This window comes from Hordeum vulgare, chromosome 6H (genome assembly GCF_904849725.1).
Source record: "Hordeum vulgare subsp. vulgare chromosome 6H, MorexV3_pseudomolecules_assembly, whole genome shotgun sequence".
Classification (NCBI taxonomy): domain Eukaryota; kingdom Viridiplantae; phylum Streptophyta; class Magnoliopsida; order Poales; family Poaceae; genus Hordeum; species Hordeum vulgare.
This window is the reverse complement of record NC_058523.1, coordinates 530,566,077-530,588,583: the sequence shown is the minus strand read 5'-3', so window position 1 is coordinate 530,588,583 and position 22,507 is coordinate 530,566,077. Positions and strand designations below refer to the sequence as shown.

The window sequence follows — 22,507 nt, the reverse complement described above, 5'->3', positions numbered from 1 at the left end:
TTCGAGTTGTGAACCATTTAGTTCTAGTTGCAGTTGTTGAGAACCATTTAGTGCTGTCAAAAGATCCTTATTGCTGGAAATATATTGCTTTATTGCACTCACAAGATCCTTATTGCTGTCAATATATTGATGTATTGCTGTTCTAAGATCTTTATTGCTGTCAGAAATTGCTTTATTGCTGTCCATATTCAGTTCCAGCAGGTTTTCACATGTGTGGCGCCTAAGGCTTAGGCGCCACACATGTGCAGTGTGGCGCCTAAGGCTTAGGCGCCACACATGGGCTTATACAGCCTCAGCGCAGCCCCTCCCCACCCCCCCTCCCCCAGTATAAGTCCATGTGTGGCGCCTAAGGCTTAGGCGCCACACATGTGTAGTGTGGCGCCTAAGCCTTAGGCGCCACACATGGGCTTATACAGCCTCAGGGCAGCCCCTCCCCACCCCCCCTCCCCCAGTATAAGTCCATGTGTGGCGCCTAAGCCTCAGGCGCCACACTACACATGTGTGGCGCCTAAGGCTTAGGCGCCACACACTCTGTCATGCCTAGAACTGCATCTTAATGGAGGAGGAGTTCAAAAATAGTGGTGGAGGAGTTCAGATACATACGTTAAAACATACAACACAAAGCACATAGTAGTGGTGGTGGAGTTCAAACATACATATGGTTCTTGAAGTAACTTACGTCCAAAAGTGCATACATAGTGGAGTTTCATTGTCATAAAGCGCGGAACCAAACAAGGTTCAACAACACACAGATTACAAGCATCCGGCTCTATTGGGTCCAGCAAGGCCCCTTACCCTTCTTCTTCTTCCTCTCTTCTTCCTCTTCCTCTTCCCTTTTGCGCAGTTTTGAAGCCTCTTCCTTAACCCTCTCCGTGAAGCGCTGATGCTCCCGCTCTCTCTTTGCTGCGGCCTCTGCCAACATCTTCTTAAAGTTAGCTTCATATTCTTTTTTACGTTGCGTCTTCCTGTCATTCTCCTTTATCCTAGCCTCATATCGCTTATGCTCAAGGAACATTTGCCACTCCTCATCCCTCTTTGCCTTATCCTCCTCATCCTTCTTCTTTCGCGCTTCCACTGCATCCTCCTCTCTCAACTTCTTTGCAGCCCTATCCATCAACAGCTGCTCCTCACTGGCTGCATCCTTCTCCTCCCCCCACTCCGCTTTTGCCTTGTTCGGCTGAGAAGCGGCCATACCTACAAAACAGGCATCATAGCTCATAGTTAGTAAAATAACACACAAAGGAGCATCAAAAACAACATGATAAAGATAAGTGAAATATGTGACATACGGAAATGGTCCTTGTAGGTATCCACGCATACCAATCCTAGTAAGTCCACCACCTATCCCACCACTGCCTCTAGCACCACCACGACCTATCCCACCCCTGCCTCTAGCACCACCACGACCTATCCCACCACTGCCTCTACCACCACCACTTCCTCTAGTAGCACGTCCTCTAGTAAGCCCAAGTCGGCTAGGAACACGTTGAGTAGGAACTTGTTGGCTCGTGCTTCCTTGACCCGTCCCTTGTTGGCTCGTGCTTCCTTGACCCGTCCCTTGTTGGCTTGAACTTGGTTGGCCAGGACTTGGTTGGCTTGACCTGGAATCATTGTTTTTGGACTTCTTCTTTCGCGCCGTACACCTTCTTCTGTTGTGCCCTGTTACACCGCAATCTCCACATTGTGATCTCTCAGTAGGCTCTTGGAATTGGTTGTTCCCCATTTCTCTGCCACCACCATGGCCCCATCCATCCATGTCTCCTCTAAAACGCTTTGTCTTTCGTCTTCCCAGTTTCACAACCTTCCACTCTGGGTCGGGCCATAGTTGTACTCCATGATACTCCGGCCATTGTGATTGGTCAAAGTATGGTTCAAATCTAGGAGCCCATGTATGCTTCGTGGTCATGATCGAGAACTCGGACTCCCTCACGGTTAGTGGATGGTTGACGTCCACATTCCTACTGCGAGCTGCCGTGTACAAATGCGAGCATGCGAGATGAAGCAACCTTGGTCTCCCACAAGAGCAATCACACAAGGATAAAGAAACCTTGAACGCCCTTTTTTCCGTGTTGCTGGCCATCGTTTGTCGTTCCTCCGGCTCATTCACTTCGTATGTCCAATCCTCGTTGTTGTACAGGGTAGCCGTTTGGGAGTCAGCCTTCCGTGATTGAAATACCATCCATTTGTCAACCTTTGGTGGAAACTGGTACTTATACTTTTTCTTGTTCTCTCCCGCAATCTGATCATCTGTTTCTTGTGAGTACTTTAGAAAGTATGCTCTCAACTTGTCGAATGTGTATTGAACTATTGCCGTCACTGGCAACGCACGGACACCCTTCAACACCCGGTTGAAGCATTCTGCCATGTCACTGGTCATTTGACCATATCTTCGGCCATCTTCGTCATAAGCTCGTGCCCACTTGGCCCGAAGTTCAATGTGCCTGTTAAGAAACTCAAGCCCACCTGCATCAAGTTTTTTGTTTACAAGCAAAGCATTGTACAATCTTGCAAATCGTTTGTCAGAAAATGCTTGACAACAATCCTGAAGATCATCCGCCAACTCCTTGCTACCACATGCCCGGTAGAAGTTTGCACAGAAATGCCTCATGCACCATCGATGATGCAAAGGAGCATGGCCGGGAATGACAATGTCAACCGCGTTAAGTATGCCTTGATGACGATCCGATATGACACATATTTCCCTCTCAAACGGTAATACTTTGGTTCTCAAAATATGCAAGAACCATTCCCAGTTAACATTGTTCTCTGCCTCAACCAAAGCAAAAGCCAAAGGCATCAACCGGTTATTGGCATCACTTGCTATTGCAACCAACAAAGTGCCCTTGAATTGTCCGGTCAAAAACGTGCCATCGATGGAGATGACAGGACGTCAGTGCTGGAAAGCCCTCACACATTGCTCAAATGCCCAAAATGCACGGCCAAATACGCGAACCCTATTTCCATTCTTAATCCTTGTTTTCTCCCCATACGGCTCGACCACATGAACCATGCCCGGGTTAGTGTGGGAAATAGCTCCCAACAACCTAGGTATGCGGTTGTATGCTTCCTCCCAATCACCATACAACATCTTGAATGCGGCTTGCTTTGCTTTCCATGCCTTACCATATTTCACCTCGTAGTGAAAGAGGGCTTTCACAAGGTCTTGTACGCTTTTTATGCTCATTGTAGGAAGAGAGGAGATGGAGTTGGAAAGCCTATAAGCGATGAACTCGGAGGTTAGTTGTCTATGGCTTTGCGACGATAGGGCACCATCAACCCTCTTGCCTTGACACATGTGAGGCATACAACTGACAATGTTCCATCCTGGCCCTCCTTTCCATGGTCTTGCACGGACAATCCAAGGACAACCTCTATCCTCACAAGCAACCGTGTAACGCAGCTTCATGTTTGAATGAACAACTTTGTGTGGCCTGTAATGTGTAACAGAATATTCATCCAACCACATCTTCAGTTCAAAGAATGTTTCGAACTTTGACCCCGGCAAAATAATATTCTTTCCATGTGTGTCCCGATGAGAAGGTGGCCTAACTCCAAACGATATGCCTTCGCCTCCGTCAACCACGGCTTCATCCGCAAGGCTAAGATCCTCGAACAATGGTGTCCGGTGATCACGCTTTAATACCTTCGTGAAAGCTTCAGCCTCCTTTGCCGTGAACCCTTCCTCATCAACTTCTTCATCGGGACCCTCATCGTCAGACTCAGAGGCATACCCACGTGAGTACGGAATGGAATGGTCCATTGTCTCTTGCAAATTATATTTGTCCAAATCACCAAGATTGTTGTCATGAAGAACATTACCATCATCATAGTGCTCATAATTAGCCTCTACCAATGGTTCATGTTCAATGTTGACCTCTTCGTTAGCCTCATACACACAAGAAAGAGGTTCAATGCTGGCCTCTTCGTTGATGGTTGCAGGAATAGCTTCAACAATCAAAGAGGAAACCCGGTTCAAATCCAACAAGTTAGGAACATTTGTTTTCATGGCAAATAACTCTAGAGCCTTGTCTAGTGATTCGGCCACCGTATCCTTGTATGCAAGCCAACGTTGCTCGGAGTTGACACGCATGGTCTTCCAACGAATGTGCATTCCGAATCCCACATTATGCCTACCAGCAAACTCAACTACATCACTAGGGTCCATCCAATTCAAATCCTTTCGGACTTGTTCCAACAATTCAGCATAGCTAGGACACAAATCGAACACCATGTCAAGCTCATCCGGGTCCGGATCAATATTGCCTTTTAAAAAGGCATCCTTGTCCACGTGATGAACATAAACACATGTTCTTCCCATACCTAAACAACAAAACATAGAACCTTTTTATGAGCAATCATACAATTAAAATAACCATAGCCTAACTTCCAAATAACCCTAACCCCCTCATAACCCTAACACAACCAAACATCCCTAACCCTAGCCTAACCATAGCCTAACCCTAGCCTAACCCTAGCCTAACCCTAAAACAACCATAATGCACACATCCAAACAACCCTAATCCTAACCCCATCATACCCCTTATCCTAACATACAAACAAATAAAACAATATGATATACATCCCACATTTCATGAAAAACTAGGGTTTCCTCAAATTTGCAAAAAAAAGAACACAAAAGATTTTCCTTTGGATGAGAATGAGGGGAGAGGTGGGGATTACCTTAGGGGAGTGATTGGACAACAAATGCCCGCTCCAAACCTTGAGATTTGGTGATGTAGAGAAGGATTTGAGGGAGGGGGCAGTGGCTGGGAGAGGGGCTGGGGGAGGGGAATGAGGGAGGGGGTGGGGAGGGGGGTGGGGAGGGGGCTGGCCCGTGGCTCTGTAAGTCAGTGTGTGGCGCCTAAGGGTCAGGCGCCACACATTACAATGTGTGACGCCTGAGGCTTAGGCGTCACACTGCCTGGGGGTGGGGCCCTCCCTGCCACGTGGTCGGGGGTGTGGCGCCTAACCCCTAGGCGTCACACAGTACAGTGTGGCGCCGAGGTGTCGGACGCCACACAAAAGGGTCAGGCCGGTGAATTATTTCTCCCGAGGGGTCAATCCGTGAGTTCTTTCGTCCCAGGGGTCATTTTTGTCAATTTTGCCCCGGCCCGGGGGGCGAACGGTGCGGCTGCCCCGGCCCCCAATCATATATATGGAGATTTTTTAGCTTGTGGATCATACGTACAGCACAGGACACAGCACAGGACAGCAGTACAGGCCACGTCGGTACAGGACATGCCCCCAAAAGTCTTATAGATCACGGTACAGGCCACGGTTTCCTCGTATAGGTACAGGATGACTGGCCGAGCGTCCGACCACGAAAAGAACAAGCTAATACGATGAAAGGCAAGTCAGGACTCAGGACATAATAATCGCTTGATTTTCGGTTTCAGTTTCCTTTTCTTTTGGATCTTCGTCAGAACTCTGTTTGGCAGGTCTGCGTAGGCTGCGTTTCTATCGCTGATAAGGTGACCCCAGGTGCCTCTGTTCTTCGTCTAAACGCCGACTCTCTGTCTCGCCATCTGGTCCTTGCCGTCTGGCGTCTGCGGCCTGCGCGGCGCCCTTTGCCGGCCCTGTCTCGAACCAGTCAAGCAACAGGTCTGTAGGTTCAGAAATCTTATATTGTCCGTATTGGTTTCTTGGTTTAGAAATCGCATCTAATATTTGCATCTTCCCAAATCAGAAATATAAGCAGGTGCAGGTCTGCAAATCAAGAAATCTGCAGGTTCAGGTCTGAGGTTTGCAGGTCCGCACGTTTAGACACCATCACGCCAACTCGCCAAGCAGGTCTGCAGGTTCAGACTTCAGAAATCCCTGTCAGATTCATAATTAGTCTAATATTTTAATTAGATTTGTGCTAATTGTAAAAGCTAATTGTTCTTTTCAATTTCAGCAAGGTCATGTCGGGTTCGGGTAGGAAGTATCCATCCGGAAGTTTTAAAAGAAAAAAGAAGCAGCAGCAAGATGACGAGAAAGAGGCATTGAGTGGATCCATTTTTAGATATTATAAGAGCAAGACGTACACTGAAAGAACATGAAGCTAGTGTCGACCACATTACCAAAATGAACTCTTGGAATGAACTGAGAATCAGACTAAGTAAGCATGAAACAATTGACAAAGAGATACAACTCCAAATCACAAAGGAGAAGGAACGCATAAGGCAAGTTTTATTAAGAATAGTTGCCATTGTGAAATTTCTTGGTAAGCGTAATTTGGCGTTTAGAGGATCCAGCAAGCAACTTTATGATGATTCCAATGGCAATTTCTTAGCTTGTGTGGAGATGGTTGCACAATTTGATTTGGTAATGCAAGATCATCTTAGGCGTATTCAAAATAAAGATATTCATTACCATTATCTTAGCCATAAAATTCAGAATGAGCAAAGTTTTAAATAGCCGGCTATAGTTGGGCTATAGCCGGGCTATAGCCTCCCAGGAGTCCTTCCGCTGCAGCTAGGGCCTTCGAACGCTAAAACGAGGATAGCCGCTATTATCGCCATTAAACCGCTATTACCACTAAAATGGGGCCCAAATTTTAGCCGCTAAGCTTCGCGCTCGGGAGATAAAAAATTTGACTCAAAATTTCGTTTGTGCGGCCCAATATATACAACAAAACAACCCTGAGGAGCCTAATCCTAGCCAAATTTCCCTTTCTCCTTATCGCCTCGAACAGAAAACGAGCAGCGACCATGGCGGCGCGAGCGACCCATCCGGGCTAGCTCCTGCTGCCGACCGCGCTTGCTCCCGCTCCCTGTCCGCCCTAACTCCCGCTCACTGGTCGCGCTAGATCCTACTGCCGGCCGCGCTAGGTCCCGCTCGATGGCGACCCAGGCCGCACTCCTCCCCGACTGCTGCTCCTAGCCCTGACTGCCTCTCCGATCTGCTGCTGCTCCCGGCAACAATGTGAGGCAAGACTCTAACATACTCTCTAATCTCTGGTAATTGCCTCTCAAAACGATGACTGGGAGATGACGTGAATAATGGATCTGTTTGAGTTCATGTTGCCTTACATGTACGTATAGGATAAGTGTTGATGATTACAGTCTGAGTTCATGTTGCCTTACATGTACGTATAGGATAAGTGTTGATGTTGGTCTCATGGTCTGTAATTTGTGGATAGAACTATGTCCTCAACTAGCTGTTGCTACATGCTACTTGCTTTTGTTGGTTATGTAATATTTGGACAGAAGTATGTCCAGAACTCCTGGTTATTCATGTATGTTATGTGAATATTTTTATGTCCGTGAAAATCATTGATATATATTTGAAGATATGGGGCCGAAAATTTTGATTTTTTCTCATGATTTATCAAAACCGCTAAATGGGCTTAGCCGGCTATAGCTAGGCTATAGCCTTTCGTAGCTGCTGGAAAAGCCGCCGCTAAATGCAGTAGCCGGCTATTTAAAACTTTGAGAATGAATTGATTTCTCTTATGGCTGTTGACATTAGAAATTCTATCATCAAGATTGTCAAAGTGGCCAAATATTTCACTGTTATCCTAGATTGTACCCCAGATATGAGTCATCAAGAACAAATGAGTTTATTGGTTCGATGAGTTCATATGCCTGACAGAAAAATACAAATTATGGAGTACTTTCTTGGTTTCTTGGTAGTGGATGACACATCTGGTTTGGGAATTTTCAATGTATTGGTTGATTTTATGAAGTCATTCGATCATAATATTGACGACATTAGGGGACAAGGTTATGACAATGGATCCAACATGAAAGGAAAATACAAGGGGGTGCAAAATCGGTTGCTTGGGGTAAATCCAAGAGCTTTGTATATGCCATGTGCTTGCCACAGCCTCAATCTCACTCTTTGTAATATGGCTAAATCTTGCGGTAAGGTTGTTTCTTTCTTCGGAATTGTGCAATGTATATATGTACTATTTAGTGGTTCTACCAAAAGATGGAAAGTTTTTGTTAGCCATGTGAAATATTTAACTGTGAACTCTTTGAGCAATACTCGCTGGGAGAGTCGGATCAAAAGTGTTAAAGCAATTAGATTTCAAGCTCCTAACATAAGATCCGCCCTACTTGAGTTAAGTGAAGATAGTGGTACCGAACCCAAGGATAGAAGTGATGCAAAAAATTTGTTTGATGTGCTTGGCAGCTATGAGTTCATACTTGGCATGGTCATTTGGCATGAAATTCTATTTGTTGTAGATACAGTGAGCAGGAAGTTGCAATCACCATCCATGTGCATTGAGGCTGCCTTAACGCACATAGATGGTATGAGGACTTATTTCGACACTTATAGAAAGGAAGGGTTTGATTTTAGTGTGATAACTGCCAAAGAAATTGCAGCTGAAATGGGTGTCGAGCCATCATTTCCGGTAAAGCGTCGTGTTTCTAGGAAGAAACAATTTGATGAAGATGACAATGATGAAGCAATGTTCGAAGCTGAGAAGGACTTTAAAGTCAAATATTTTTCGGTCATGGTTGATAAGGCGGCGACTTCGCTAAAAATCAGATTTGAAGAACTTGAATCATTCAAAAATATTTTTGGATTTTTAATGAGTTCAACAACCTTAAAGTCATTGGATCATTGTGAACTCAAAGAGAGTTGCACTAAATTTGCAAGTTCATTCTCCTCAAGTGGTTCATCTGATGTTGATTTATATGATCTGATTTCTGAGTTAACTGTTATGCAGTCAACTTTGCCCGATAGAGCAATGTCTGCTATGGAGATTTTCGAGTTTGTTCAAGAAGCAGATTGTTACCCCAATATCTCTATTGCATATCGGATTCTTTTTACTATGCCTGTGACTGTGGCATCAGCTGAAAGAAGTTTCTCAAAGTTGAAATTATTGAAGAACTACTTAAGATCTACAATGTCGCAAGAGAGGTTAAATGGCTTGGCTACTTCATGCATTGAGAAGAAAATGCTTGATGAAATTGATATTGATACTATCATTAGTGATTTTGCATTCAAAAATGTTAGAAGAAATTTTTAAAGGTAATATGTACGTCATGGAATATGCACACTGAGATATACTTAGTTGTTTTATTTAACAAAATTATATTTATATATTATACTTACTAGTTAGACATTTATACTAAAGACCCGAAGGGCCCCAGAGTATAGTTTCGCTCCGGGCCTCTGAAAACTCAGGACCGGCCCTGAGAAAACCAGGTGGTACAAGAGAGCGTGCTGCCAATACTTTTGTCCCCGATGTCTCATAATCCTAGTTACGTACTAGCGTTCATACATTCTCTAGAGTAAAACAATCATCTGTGACATTGTGTTGCTCTAAAAAAAATATTTAGAATAATATGAGCTGGTTCTCTGAAAATAAACTTATGCGTCGACAGTCGACACACACACATATATATAACCCCGTCGGGCTCGTGGAGTACATGTGCCCGAACTGAGTAGCCTTTATCACTTCAAGATTCTCAGTCATTGTCTATCACACAAACACATTCTGTGAATCTAGTTTTAATAGTTTTGACACACCAAGGACCGCAAATCAAGCCAGAACACCGGAATTAGTATTTCCTTTGGTCCAAACTAATGGACATTATTTTAGAACAAAGTTGTATTAAAGAAGATTTAATTAATATGAACAAAAGGAAGCAGCAAAAATTGATTAATACTACAAATAGGTCCTTGATGACCCCCTAAATGCATACCTATAGAGTTAAACTATCAGTGATGTGTATTGGAAAACATTTAGAATCAACATGATGATATCTGTCACTCAGAAACTTTCTCCTTCATTCGTCACGTGCCCTCGTGGGCCTGCCCACCGCATCCACCCAGCCTTATCCTCGCCCCTTCTTCATCTTATCCTCAAACAGCCGTACGTGGAAAATCTCCCTCCCCAGCGTCTCTCTCCCTTCTCTCTCTCCCTCTCGTCTCTCTGATGCAAACCGTCGGGGAGGAAACAGAGTCGGTCATCGCCATTGCCATGGTTGTCGGTGATGGAGGCAGCCAGTGCTGCAGCACCGCCGTGCCAGAGACCACGAATCGCGAGTAGCTCCTACGATGCCCACCCCCTGCCATGGCTGCCTTTGTGGGCTGTTGCGACGATGACCGTGGTGATTGGCCGACGGAGGCTCTGGAACTCCGGTGATGTTTCCTAGCTTGAAGTTGTTGAAGCACCGTCGGTGTTGCAACGGAGCAACGCTGGGCCACTGAGAGCATAACCTGCGCTGTAATGAAGGCCGAAGTTGCAATGGAGGTCCCTCGGATGCACGTGTGCTGCGTTGAAGCTCCACCGGAGTTGTTATGGAGCTTCGTCGGAGCCGACGGTGCTGCAGTGGAGCTCGGCCCGGGTTGTAATGGAGCTTCACCGGAGCGTCGGTGCTGCGATGTAACTCGACTGGAGTTGCAGCGGAGCTTCGCCGGGGCTACGGTGGAGCTCACCAGACATCGTCGATGCTTCATTGGAGCACCGCGTGGGGCTATAATGGTGCTAGATGAAGCTGTGGCGCTACACTACTGTCGTGGCATTGCTGTGATCCAACGGTCCCAGTTGGCAAATCGTACAACTGAACAGCGGATGATTTCACTAAAAAATCATCCGACTGATTCATAGCAACGCCCATGTATATATGGATCCAACACGGCTGGATTAATCCTGGTAACCGTGTCGGACTTGCGTGCTATTGAAACTGACTGTATGCACCTGCGTTGCCTACGGACGACGGTGTATTCTCATGAAACGTGTTTGGTGATGTAACCACGTACTATTATGACGGTGGCTTTATCCAAACCGTGTGTACTTTAACCCTACGTAAGTTAGCACCGGAGACAGTGGCGGCAAATTGTTTGCGGAGATAAATACACTGGTGGTCATTAAAGTTGAAGCGAAAGCACACTACGGTCACTAGACTTCAGAATACGCTCAATATAGTCATTGAATACAAGTTGTGATGATTATATGGTCATTGGTTCAACGTAGAGGTCCGTATTTTGTCTGATTGACTGGTCAAACTCTCTGCATGGCAGCTCTATCTTCTTGACATTTTGTCAAACACGTAGCGGGCGCTCTAGAGTTGCAACCCGGTGCGTCTCGCCGGCCGCACTCCTCGATCGAGCCGATGGTTTGAGCCATAAAACATTTTGAAGTTTCAAAATATGAAGAGTCTAGGATAACATCAATTTTTTCCTCTAATGCATGCACGCATATGCATGTGAAGAGAAAAGTTGGAGGAACCATTTTTCTATAGACGGTAATTGTGTGCAAACAACATGATAACTTAGGGCACCTTCAAGGATGACCCGCAAAATTCTCCGGTATATGTATGTTTTTGTGTCCGGACGTGGTCCACAGACATGATACGGGACGGAGCCATCCAACGCTTTAGGAAGTATCCGGCTGGAAGGAGGAAAAGTAGGTGCGGACCATGCATGTGACGGTCCATTTGTGTAGTATTGTCCACTTGGGTAAAAAGAAAGAAGAGGGGGACCATGCATGTGCAGCTTAGAGGAGAGAGAGAAGAGAGGGACATGCATGTGATTGGTCAAAATGCATGACACTCCGCAACGCTCGCCCACATTTGTCTCCATTTTGCTAGAATGCGCTCGTTCAGACTGCTAAGCGGATATATACAGATCCCCCTTGGATGACAAGAGTGGTCTGTACACTACGGTTCGGACATATAGCAGAGGTTTGAGGGTCCGTCTTTGAAATCCCGTCAACTCATATAATAACTTGTGTAGCACAAGCATGATAACTTGTCATTCAAAAAATCGTCGAAACATGTGAAAACATACCAACATGGGATCTAGTTTCGAAGGTCTCGCCGTGACGAACCTTTTATGTGAAAACAGTTTTTCCATCAGAGCAACGGTTTAAGCTACAAAACATTTTGAAATCTAAAATTTAATGAAATCTTTGATGATGTCAGCAATTTTTATCTTACTTGTATGCATGCATGGAGACATAGGCATGCAACCCTGACTCGTTTTTTCGAATCCCACTTCTTACAACTTTTTTACCACCCTGGAAAAAAAAGAGTAAGGGGTACGAAGCGGGAGGAGTTGGATCAAGAAGAAAAAGCGGCAGGGAAACGAAGCAGGAGGAGTTGGATCAAAGGAAATTACTCGTTCGGATCTATTTCTTATAAACAGAACGTTTGAAAGCTAGTGCAGTCCTTAAATTAAATGAAAGTCCGGTCAAAAAAAATTGTTTATCCCACTAACAGTTGAGGGTTTAAACAGTCCCGTAATAAATCAGGCGAGAATACAGGAAACTGGGAGTAGCAAGAGCTAACCTAAGGCCCTGCTTGATTTCGATGTATTTTTATACACTTGTATTTGTTTTACAGATGTATAATACTGATCATACTTGATTTTCGACTGGAAAAAAAAACGACCTGTGAAGGTATGTATATTTTACACCGGTGGAGATCGAAGACATGCATGTATAAGCGATAGTTTTCACCGGTGATCTTTACTCACGGTGCTACAAATGAAGCTACCTAGATGTACAATGTGGTACTAAACGCTTATTCAGACCCAGTATGCATTGCTGTCAGAGAAGCTATTGGCGTGTAGCAACAGAAGTTGTTCACATGAGCAAGACTTTACAAGCAGAAAAAAAAAACTGTCTAAATCTACACTACCAATCATGTACATTATGAAAATATAACTATTTTTCTTTATAAATATGACCAAATTTTATAATGTTTGACTTTTAGAAAAATCAATAAGCACTACATTATAAAACAAAGGGAGTATGATTTTTCTAGAAACAATGGTATCACAACAATACTAGAAAAATAGTTTGCAACCAAATAGGGCCTAGATGCAAAAAAAAAAAGGAGTATTCCTTCATTCCTTGCATCGCATTCAAGACAAGATCAAAGTGGCTAAAGAAATCAACATTGAAGAAAAAAAAGAGCCTTCTGATCCACCTCAACCAGGCATGCACTTCAATCGCATATATATTTACACATGCAAATTTATACTCCCATGGATAATACACATTTTTAAGAGAAAAAGCAAATTATCATACCCTATATCTATTTTCTTTCAAAATGTAAAAAAAAAACTCTATCTACTCTCCCCTAAGTACAAACATAGGAACAAATAAACAGAATTGTATGCTTCACTAAAGGAGTCTGGGGATGATAGGCGACAACTTGTCACTTTTAAGCACATTGCCCTTCAGGTGGAATGGGCGAAACCCAGGATGGTATATGACACCGCAACCGACTGAAGTACTGAACCACCATCACTTCCCACCTCCAAATCTGCTAACTCAAAGCCCTCTGGTGACTGTTTGGAAATGAGTACTTGGTCTTCCAAGCAACCAGGCACGCATGGCACAGCACCAGAGTGGTCTCAAAACCAAAAGGTGTCGCCGTCGTTAACCCACTGTACGAATTGCTCGGGTAGCTTCTGAGCCTGAACCCCGGGGACTTGGTTTTCCTGAAAAGGTTTTGGATAAGGTGATTGGTTTGATTCATCAGCACAAATACAATGTCAATGACGCATATCTGTGCAGCCCACCATTGTAAATCAACACACTGGTATTTTCCGAATCAATGAACAAACTCCAGCACATTCAAAAGCAAAAAACAAGAACAAAATGCAAATACGAGTGTGGAGATCCGGGGGAGGGAATTTATGCTCACCATAGTCTCAGGAACTATGTCACTAATGACATTCTCGGTTGAAAGGTGAGCATCCGGTGTGCTAATTGCAAGCGACCTGTTCAAGCACGGTTTAGCGAGATACGGTGAGAAGAATAGTGTTTTGTCGGTATCTTTAGAGCAGTACAGCAAATGAGCTGGCTGGAAGAAATTGGATGAACAACAAAAGCTAGCAAAAATATTTATAATTTGCTTCGCTATAAATATGATTTGACCAAATGGTACCACGTAAGATCATACTGATTTTGTTCAATAATACTAGATGGTTATGTCATCGCAAGAACAGAAGGACTTCATACTGATATGGGACTATTGTATTTAATAGTGCAATGATGGTCATGTGATTGCCAGAGCAACAAGAAACTGATCGTAGTACAATGAATCAATGATTCCTTCAATTTCATTTTTGTTGTTCCCTTTATGATCATAAACAGAAGTACATGCAGCAAATGAGCACAATTTAGTGTTATTACTAGGATATTACTCAGTTAAAGGGTACGATGTTAAGCATACATGGGAGAGACAAAAGCAAAATATAAACACAACACAAAATATGACCTTTCATCACTTGAATTGCCTGAATTTGAAAGCCATTCAAGATCCAGGAAATTTGAGTCGCCTGAATCATTGGAAGGTTCAAGTTGACTGCTTGGAGCATCATGTATACGATCATGAGACAGTGTGGGGGTATATCTGCAATAGATTTTGAAGACGAATGAAGTTGTTAAACATAAAGGTTGAACTTGCAATTATTTGGAATACCACAGTTTTGCCTTCTACTCCCTCCGTCCCATAATGTAAGATGTTTTTGCAAGCTAACATAGCTTGCAAAAACTTCTTAGAAAAACAAATGTATAAATCCTGAATGAACACAAACTGACCTTGAATTTGACATTTTAGTTTCATTGGGTGATGTAATCTCATTTTCATACACTAAATCAGACTCCACTTTTGGAGATTGTAACTCAGTACTGACATCAGGTTGTGCTGCAGTCAACAATTCATTATGGCAGCCACTACAGCCAGATATAGATGCGTTGCTTACAGAAAGGATGCTGCCATCTGAATTCACTCTTTTGATACTGTCACTGTGACATCAAACAAATAGTCAATGACAAGGTCTTTGCTGATTTACAAAATACATGTTTCATGCAAACTAAAACTTGAACGATTTTCAATTGTAGCAACTGGGAAAGCTACCCAAAGTAAATTGGCTAAAAGATCCTTATGGCGCTCACTGGCGTAAACAGAATCTTAGTGTTCCTTTGCACCAATCAAAATTTGAAAATGTGCACATAATTCATTGTCCCCATTATTTTGTTGATGTTGTATGGTGCATTACGTATTAAGTGTGTCCTTTTCTGGGCTAAAAATCAAACATCTCCTGGCAGTGTTATGCTATTGTGGTATTTAATTTTGTACTTTTGTAAGACTGGAGAAAAAGTCAGTGATGGGTCATATAAGATGCTGTCTTGCAATAGTTCAAATATATTATTTCCCATAAATAAATTTCAGGCTGTGTTTAATTTGTAACATTTTCTTATCGAATGGAGTATGTCATACTCCCTCCGTTCCTAAATATACATCTTTTTAGAGATTCCGCTAGGGGACTACATACGAAGCAAAATGAGTGAATTTACACTTTAAATTGTGTCTATATACATCCGTATGAAGTCCTTAAGTGAAACCTTTAAAAAGACAAAATGAGTGAATTTACACTTTAAATTTAGGAATGGAGGAAGTATTACTCAAGATGTGAAATATGGACTCATGTAGGGATTGTCCATCACACAGAAAAAATTCATTTATAGTTTTATACAGAGCTGGCCAAACAGGCCGGGATAGCTGGGCTGGCCCGGTAGCACACCCGCACGGCATGGCCCAGGCACGGCACGGCACGTGCTAAACGGGCCAGGCCTGGCACGCAAGGGGCCGCGCTTGGGCTAGAAGACTGAGCACGCGGGCCGGCACGGCACAGCCCGTTTATTTATTTTATTTTTATTTAGGATTTTTTTTAAATATATATGTCTGAAAAAATAGGCTAATAGCCCAAAAACAGCCTAGCAGGCCGGCAATCTAACAGGCCTGCGTGCCAACGGGCCGGCCCACATAGCTTCTGGGCCGTGCCTGGGCTGGAGGGGAGAGCACGTGGGCCGGCACAGGCGCACAGCACAGCCTGACTAATAATCGTGCCATGGCGGGCCGGGCCATGCCAGGCACAATTATGATGGGCTGGGCTATGCCATGCCGAGCCGGCCCGTTTGGCCAGCTCTGGTTTTATACAACATTTCTTTGGATTGCATATATATGAAGCATTGCACATATTATCCTATAATAACTAAGAGAGTGATCCCCACTACTAATTATCTCAACATGCGTGCTTCCATATCATCAAAATTGGTGTACCATTAAATTTACTAGGTTGATCCACTAGCATCCGTCCTATCTACACGTGAGAATCCTCTACCATGCAGCATGCATTAGTGCATTCTATGTGGGTTTAAAATGACATAGCATTTAATTGTGACATGCACAACTTTTCATGTTAAGATTATTATTTTTTTTGCTTATGTAGAAATCTCTCACATGGTTTAAATCGTAAGGGCTGAATCGGTATTCTACACAATATTTAGAAACTATATATGCAATTCCACAAGAATGCGCGGGGTATCGTCTAGTTTATTATATGAAAGTGTAAGGTGGATAAGCAGTAAATAGGTGACTCATGTTTACCTTGTATGCGCAAAAGATCCATTGTTATGTTCCTCAGAAGATGATTCTAGCTCCCAGAGTGCAGGACTTCCCTGCTTTGGTTGGAAGTACCCCAAAAATCTATTAAAATGGAACAAAATCGACATGAGTCGACACTTCGGTTAAATAATAACTTGTTACTGCAAGCTGAACATGGATTCTCAGTAAAACATACAAGTTTATAGCTGCCTGTTTGTTAGCATCTATACAGGCGTTGCTGTAGTGCCGTTGTAGTGTCCTGACGAACTCTTGTGATCGTATAAAAAGCTTCAAGTGTCCTCTCTTCGCAGAGAATATCTTCAAGAAATATACCACATCAAAGAAAATTAGAGCAGTACTGTACAGCCAAGCATGAAACAAAACGCAAAATAAGTCGACAAGCAGTAGAACAAATATATTTTCCACTCGAAAATTGATACTTTGCTAGTAAAACTGAATGAAGATCCATACTAAATGAAAAGCATATTTTGTTTTATTATGGATATCTCAATAAAGTAATAAACAGAATGGTGCAATCTCAGTATCTTGTGGTTTTCCCCTTCTCGTATAGGGTTATGTTCAGTACCATGATCATAAAGTAATGATCTTGTCTTTTTTAGATTTCAGAGGCTAGTGACACATCTACAAACCATAGGAAAAAAAATATGATGATCATTCAATTTTCGGTTATGGTTCAAATACATGACAGTTTTATAGTTGGCTTTATAGTTCTCCTAGAAGTTGCTATTATGTGGAACTGCTTTTATACCTCTAGAATCTTGGGAGACACTATATGATGCAAACAACTGCAGAGAGAGCCAAGTTGTTTTCATATGCCCAAATGGTACTTAAGCGATTGAAAGAATGAGTTGCAACTTGAAACTGTAAACAAAAAAGGACTTGATCCCCTCCCTACCATTGCAAGCAAAGAATATTGAAAGAATATACCACCAAATAGTGGGTTCCTGTCAAATACCTTATTATGAGCAGCCGACCCGCTATACTGTACGGCAAGTGTGTCACCCATCCTCTCATAAAAGTGCATCAAATGATGAGCCACAGGAGCACCTAAACCAAGTTCTGGGGATTCTACACAACCAAGTGCATGCAGCTGATGCCCAAGAGCAGCTAAACCATAGGCATATTGTGCAACATTTGTACGATCCAAGCAGTCTATACAATTTGTCCGTAAGACCCCTTTTTGGAATATTGGTGGTTTTAGTTGGGGGAGTTCACTGGTTTCAGCTTTATCTTCTGTGGTTCCATTGCCAGAGGAGTCAGAACTGCCCGAGATATCTTCTTGGGATATGTCACTGTTGCTGTTTTCATCACAAAAATATGGATCATGACTGTGCCTATAAAGAACAAACAGAAATACAGGATTAGATGCATAATGAAGAGCAATGGCAATTCTTGACACAGATGAGCATAATAGAAATCAAACTATATATCAAACAAACCATATTGGGGAAACAATAATAAAGACTAACTCACAATAGAGCAGGCCAGTGAGGAGCAGTCTCAGACCCTGTAGGTGGTGCAACTTGACAATAGAAGAACTCAGTCAACCTCAGAGCACGAAATGCCACTTTCAGAAGAACATCAAGTACATTTGTAGGTTTTCTGAAACAGAATTACTTCATTAATGCATGCTAAAGGATACTGACATATTGAAATAAAATATGATAAATATAACAAGTACCCTTCAGAGTTTTTATGAAGATCCCAATGTAAGAACCGCAGATGGTTCTCCTCTGAAAATAATTGATTTATGATCCTTATTGCCTTATCAAATTCTCGACGAAGCATGGATTCCCGTCTTTCACGCGTCTTACATTATAGAACAGGGTAAATTAGCACTTACGTGTCAGCATATCCAAAGATGTTGCTACTCCAGAATAAGATGGTACAACTCACCTTAATCAAGTTTAAGATAATTATAGGGTTGCCATATCTTCCCCTAAGATTTTCGAAATGAAGCTTGGTAGCTTCATAAGTTTTGTCCTTCTCATGCACTGACAAAATGAGAAATGTTTATTTGTAAATGTTTTAATGACCTCACATACACCACACAGAAGTTTAGGAGCTTACATATGATATCAGGTTTTATGTTCAACTTTGATGTATCCTGTGACCAGAATAGCGGGATCGAACCCCTGTTCTGCACAACAGAACTTACTTCTGTAGGCATAGGCACAGCTTCATACACAATTTGCTCAGTCTCAACATCATTTGCTACTCTTCCCTTCTCATTTACTCCCCTCTTTAAATATCTATACAAGTATACAACATCCATTAAAGCACTTCAATCCAAACATCATGCCAAACTAACAAGGAAATATTTAACGAATGTCTCAAATGGGCAAACCTGGTGCCAGCATAATGCCTTGAGCGCCTAGCAATGAGTGTGAACATGATGTCCTTCCCAGATATTGCCAATTTGTCCTAATAACATGGCATAAAAAACTGAACGTTCAGAGGCCAAATATATTAATCTAAGACCACCACTTTGCATGTGTGTTACATAGTTAGTTATATATCAAACCAAGGAAAAAAGACTGGATCAAGAATGGTATTATAGAGATAAAATGGAGAACTATGTGATTATGTTCAACAGGGAAACAAATGAAGAAAGAAGGTGGGAGGTTTGGATAGCAAATTTCTGTCAAATATTAGCAAGCTGAAAATTTTAAATCCAGTAAAGTTGATACTTTCAATGCCTCCATTTCAGAATAACGAAAATTTCTCTTAGAAAACTATATGCATTTGTGGGCATTATAGCAATTTAAAGGCAACTTCCATTGGCACATACCTGCTTAAAAAAACCATATACTAATGCAACGGTCCACAAAGTACTTTGTAGACAATTGCGTATTCGTCGAGTAAGAAACTCATTCCACACAAAGGTTGACTCGTATAGTGACCACCCTTCCTGTGGATCACTTAAATTCTTCTGAAGACCTCTCATGATAGGGTATGAGTAACTGAAAAAGAAGTCCTTCCTAAGATCAAGTGTGTTCAAAATCTTCTTGTATCTGTGGAGTTATAGAAAGGGTGAGCTTGCTGCTAGGAAATGAAATAATTAGGAATGGAATATTGGGATTCATGTTTTGGTTCATGAAAATAAAATCAATATTGTACTTTGTGAGCTGTTGGTTTAGGAAGTACAAAAGGAGCCTGATAATTTACGAGAACTGTTGGTGACATGGATCCACTATGATACATTTGAGACACATAAGAATGCACACAACAGTGGAAGCTTATGAAGATTCGAATAACAGTGCAACTATAGAAACTTAAGATATTTCAATGAAAAGTTGAGTACAATCAACTTTTTTTGAGGGGTTGGAGTACAATCAACTAATAAAATTCATAAAGAGACAAAAAAGTTAGTGATATTCATTCATATACTTTCATCAAGAATAATCCTACTCCATCAATCTAACAAATTCAGTATAATGAAAAGAAAAACACTTTCGAGCACTGGCAGTAAACAGAATGCACAAACCTGTTTTCATCCCTGGAATTTAGAAAAGTGGATCGAGATTTAGAATTTGCTAACTCGACCATTGAAGTCTTAGTCACCTGGTACACTGGATGATCAAATATCTCCCCAATTTTTCTCTGATCCGTAATAATTAACATATAAAATGGCCCAAGAAACTTAACGAAACCTGAAGAAAAAGATCACTGTAAAATTCAAATACATTAAATAATTTATTTGGGTTGCAAACAACTAGAGAATGTCTTACCAATTATGCCATAAAATTTTGTCACAGATTTAACCCCACCAGTTGACCTGTGCTCTTCACCAAGACCACTTAACAGTTCAAGATACTCAGCATGTGTATATACAGTAGAACACTCGTCTATGTCAAGCTCTGGTGTTTCCGATCTATCGATCTTGAGTAACCTCCATACCGTTCTGTCAGTATTAGTTCCAAAAACATAAAATCTCTACAAAGCAAAGGAAAAACATAATCAGCTCAATTTTGGTGGGAAGAATGAAATAGTGAACCAAGAAATAACTTCTCGCATGTCTTAACTATTCAAGGCTTCAAGCATTGAGATACAAACACAGTGAAAAACAAAGTGATTCTATGCTTTGGTGAAGTAAGAAGTTTCACCAACCAGCAGGACGTTACGGTAACTTACGTTCTATTTACGTGTGAATAGAATCATAAATGGCTGTCGACCTGCTAGCAATCAAACTATAGCAGTATTGAGAAGACACGTCTCCAAAAGGAAACAATATCGACAAGACAAACAACGGTGGGGGAGGGGCCCACCTGAAGATTGCTATTAAAGCCAACAACGTATTCAAACCTGGGCGTATGCGGGTCTATAAAGTTGCCTTTCATCTACAAAAGCCAACAATGTACAGGTGGCAGGATTTTACCACCCCAAGCTAGGCATGGAAGGAGGGGTGGGGAGTACGCAATTGGGGAAGAGGCGGGAGAAGCTCAATCTCTTGCTTTTCAAAATCAGCGCACTAGAACGGAATGGGATCTCCATAAAGCCGACATCGGAGAAGGCGGATCCAGAGTTCTGCACGCTCAACAATCATGCCTATAACCTGAGTACCGGGGAAGGCCCGCACACCCAATAACCAGCCTGACCCTTGTTTTTCAGGTAACCGGCGGCCAGAGGAGGACGAATGTGTTCCGAAGAACGTAGGAACAACAGCCCAACCGCTGAGAATAGAAATTGCAAGTTTGCAGACATCTTCAAGCATGGAGACAACCACGGGGGGCACGCCCGCAGGTCATGAGTGTAGGACGTGGATGATGTCCTCATCGGTAGCAGAGAAAAGCAGGGCAGGAAAGTTTGAAGATGCTTCCTCAAAACTATCTCAAATGCATCAAGCCCGTGAATTCCTATAGTTAGAAAACCATCTCAATTCTCAAGCAAAGAGCTCTCTGCTTTTCCTCTCCTGAGTAACCACAAATAGAAACCCATAATCCCTTCCAGACTTAGAGGGATCTCCCAACTCGCCTCTCACACACATTACAAATATGTTGCAAAAAACATTTCGATAATCATGGACCCTTTCCACGCAAGGGAACTCGCATGCCAGGATTACTCGGCATAGGGAGAAGAAATCTAACTAAACTGCAGCAGCCGCGGACACGCAGATGCCATAGTTTGGCATCAAAGCTACGGCGTGAATTGGCCTGGGAAGATAGAAATCTCCTCATAACCCAAGCAGCTAGAATTATTAGACCAAACAACCTGAGGGCCTCTATTAACCGCGGAAATCTCGGGCCTCACCCAAACCAAACGATCTGGAGGCCCGCATCGCTCCCTAACTACGCGACGGCAGCACGGCGTGGACATGCGCACCGGCAGCAGGAAGCGAGGCGGAGGGGAGGGGAGGGGGTGGCCTTACCGACTCGCTCTCATAGAGCTCGAAGCTCTGCAGGCAGGCCGGCTCGGCCTCCTGCGCCGCCGCGGCCGCCATGTGCGCCCGGCTGGATCAGCCAACCGCCCGGGCCGCCTCAGACCCCGGCCCCACGCGCAACGGGATGACCGCCGCGCCCGCCGAACCCTAAATCCCCGGCCGGCAGCTTGAGGTAGAGCATTCCCCGCCGGAGCCCGCCCGGCGAATCAGAGCAGCTCCCGCCGAGCCCTCCTCCCCTCCCCGCGGACCGGGAGAAGCTTCTGGAGCGGGAGGAGATTTGGTGCGGGCGCTCGGACGGATGGGGGGGAGGAGGGATTGCTGGCAGCGACGAAATCGTGGGTTGGCGGAGGCGGAGGCGGAGGAGGAGGCGATGGTGTGGCGAGATACAGCTCGCTACGGGAATTTGTTTTCTACTCTCCGTTTCCCCCGTTCCGGACGTAACAGCGGGTTGGGTTGTGTGTGGGACTATTGTGTGGGAATATTCGTGATATGTATGCATAGCCTATACCCTCTCTTTCTTTCTTTCTTTCTTTTTGCAAGAATGATGATGGAATTCTGGTCATGCGCTGAATAAGTAGAAAAACTCGTGATACGTTGAAAATGCGTCTTGTGGTAATGTTTGTATGTATGATTTTATTTTCGTCGCGTGACACCTAGCCCCGCATTGACGCGGAGGTGTTGTTGAGGAAGGGGTTAATTTGTTTCTGTGTTGCGCGTTGCTCGTGTTGGGATTGTCTATTGTCATGAGGGGGATAGAGAGGTG

The 22,507-nt window shown here is 43.3% G+C and overlaps 1 protein-coding gene across 1 annotated transcript; it reads right to left on the bottom strand.

Annotated features, from left to right (window-relative positions):
- Positions 1-12,883: 12,883 nt before the first annotated feature.
- LOC123401296 (phosphoinositide phosphatase SAC2-like) lies at positions 12,884-22,180 on the bottom strand. The gene is made up of 16 exons (XM_045095070.1): positions 21,733-22,180; positions 20,096-20,300; positions 19,852-20,017; positions 19,156-19,378; positions 18,712-18,788; positions 18,435-18,616; positions 18,261-18,358; positions 18,046-18,173; positions 17,838-17,966; positions 17,320-17,698; positions 16,540-16,661; positions 16,347-16,445; positions 14,495-14,701; positions 14,172-14,306; positions 13,596-13,671; positions 12,884-13,389 (listed from the first exon to the last, which is right to left on the bottom strand). Exons 1-16 carry the CDS (start codon positions 21,802-21,804, stop codon positions 13,303-13,305), a joined length of 2,385 nt encoding a protein of 794 aa, XP_044951005.1. The 5' UTR covers positions 21,805-22,180; the 3' UTR covers positions 12,884-13,302.
- Between the last annotated feature and the right edge of the window lie 327 nt (positions 22,181-22,507).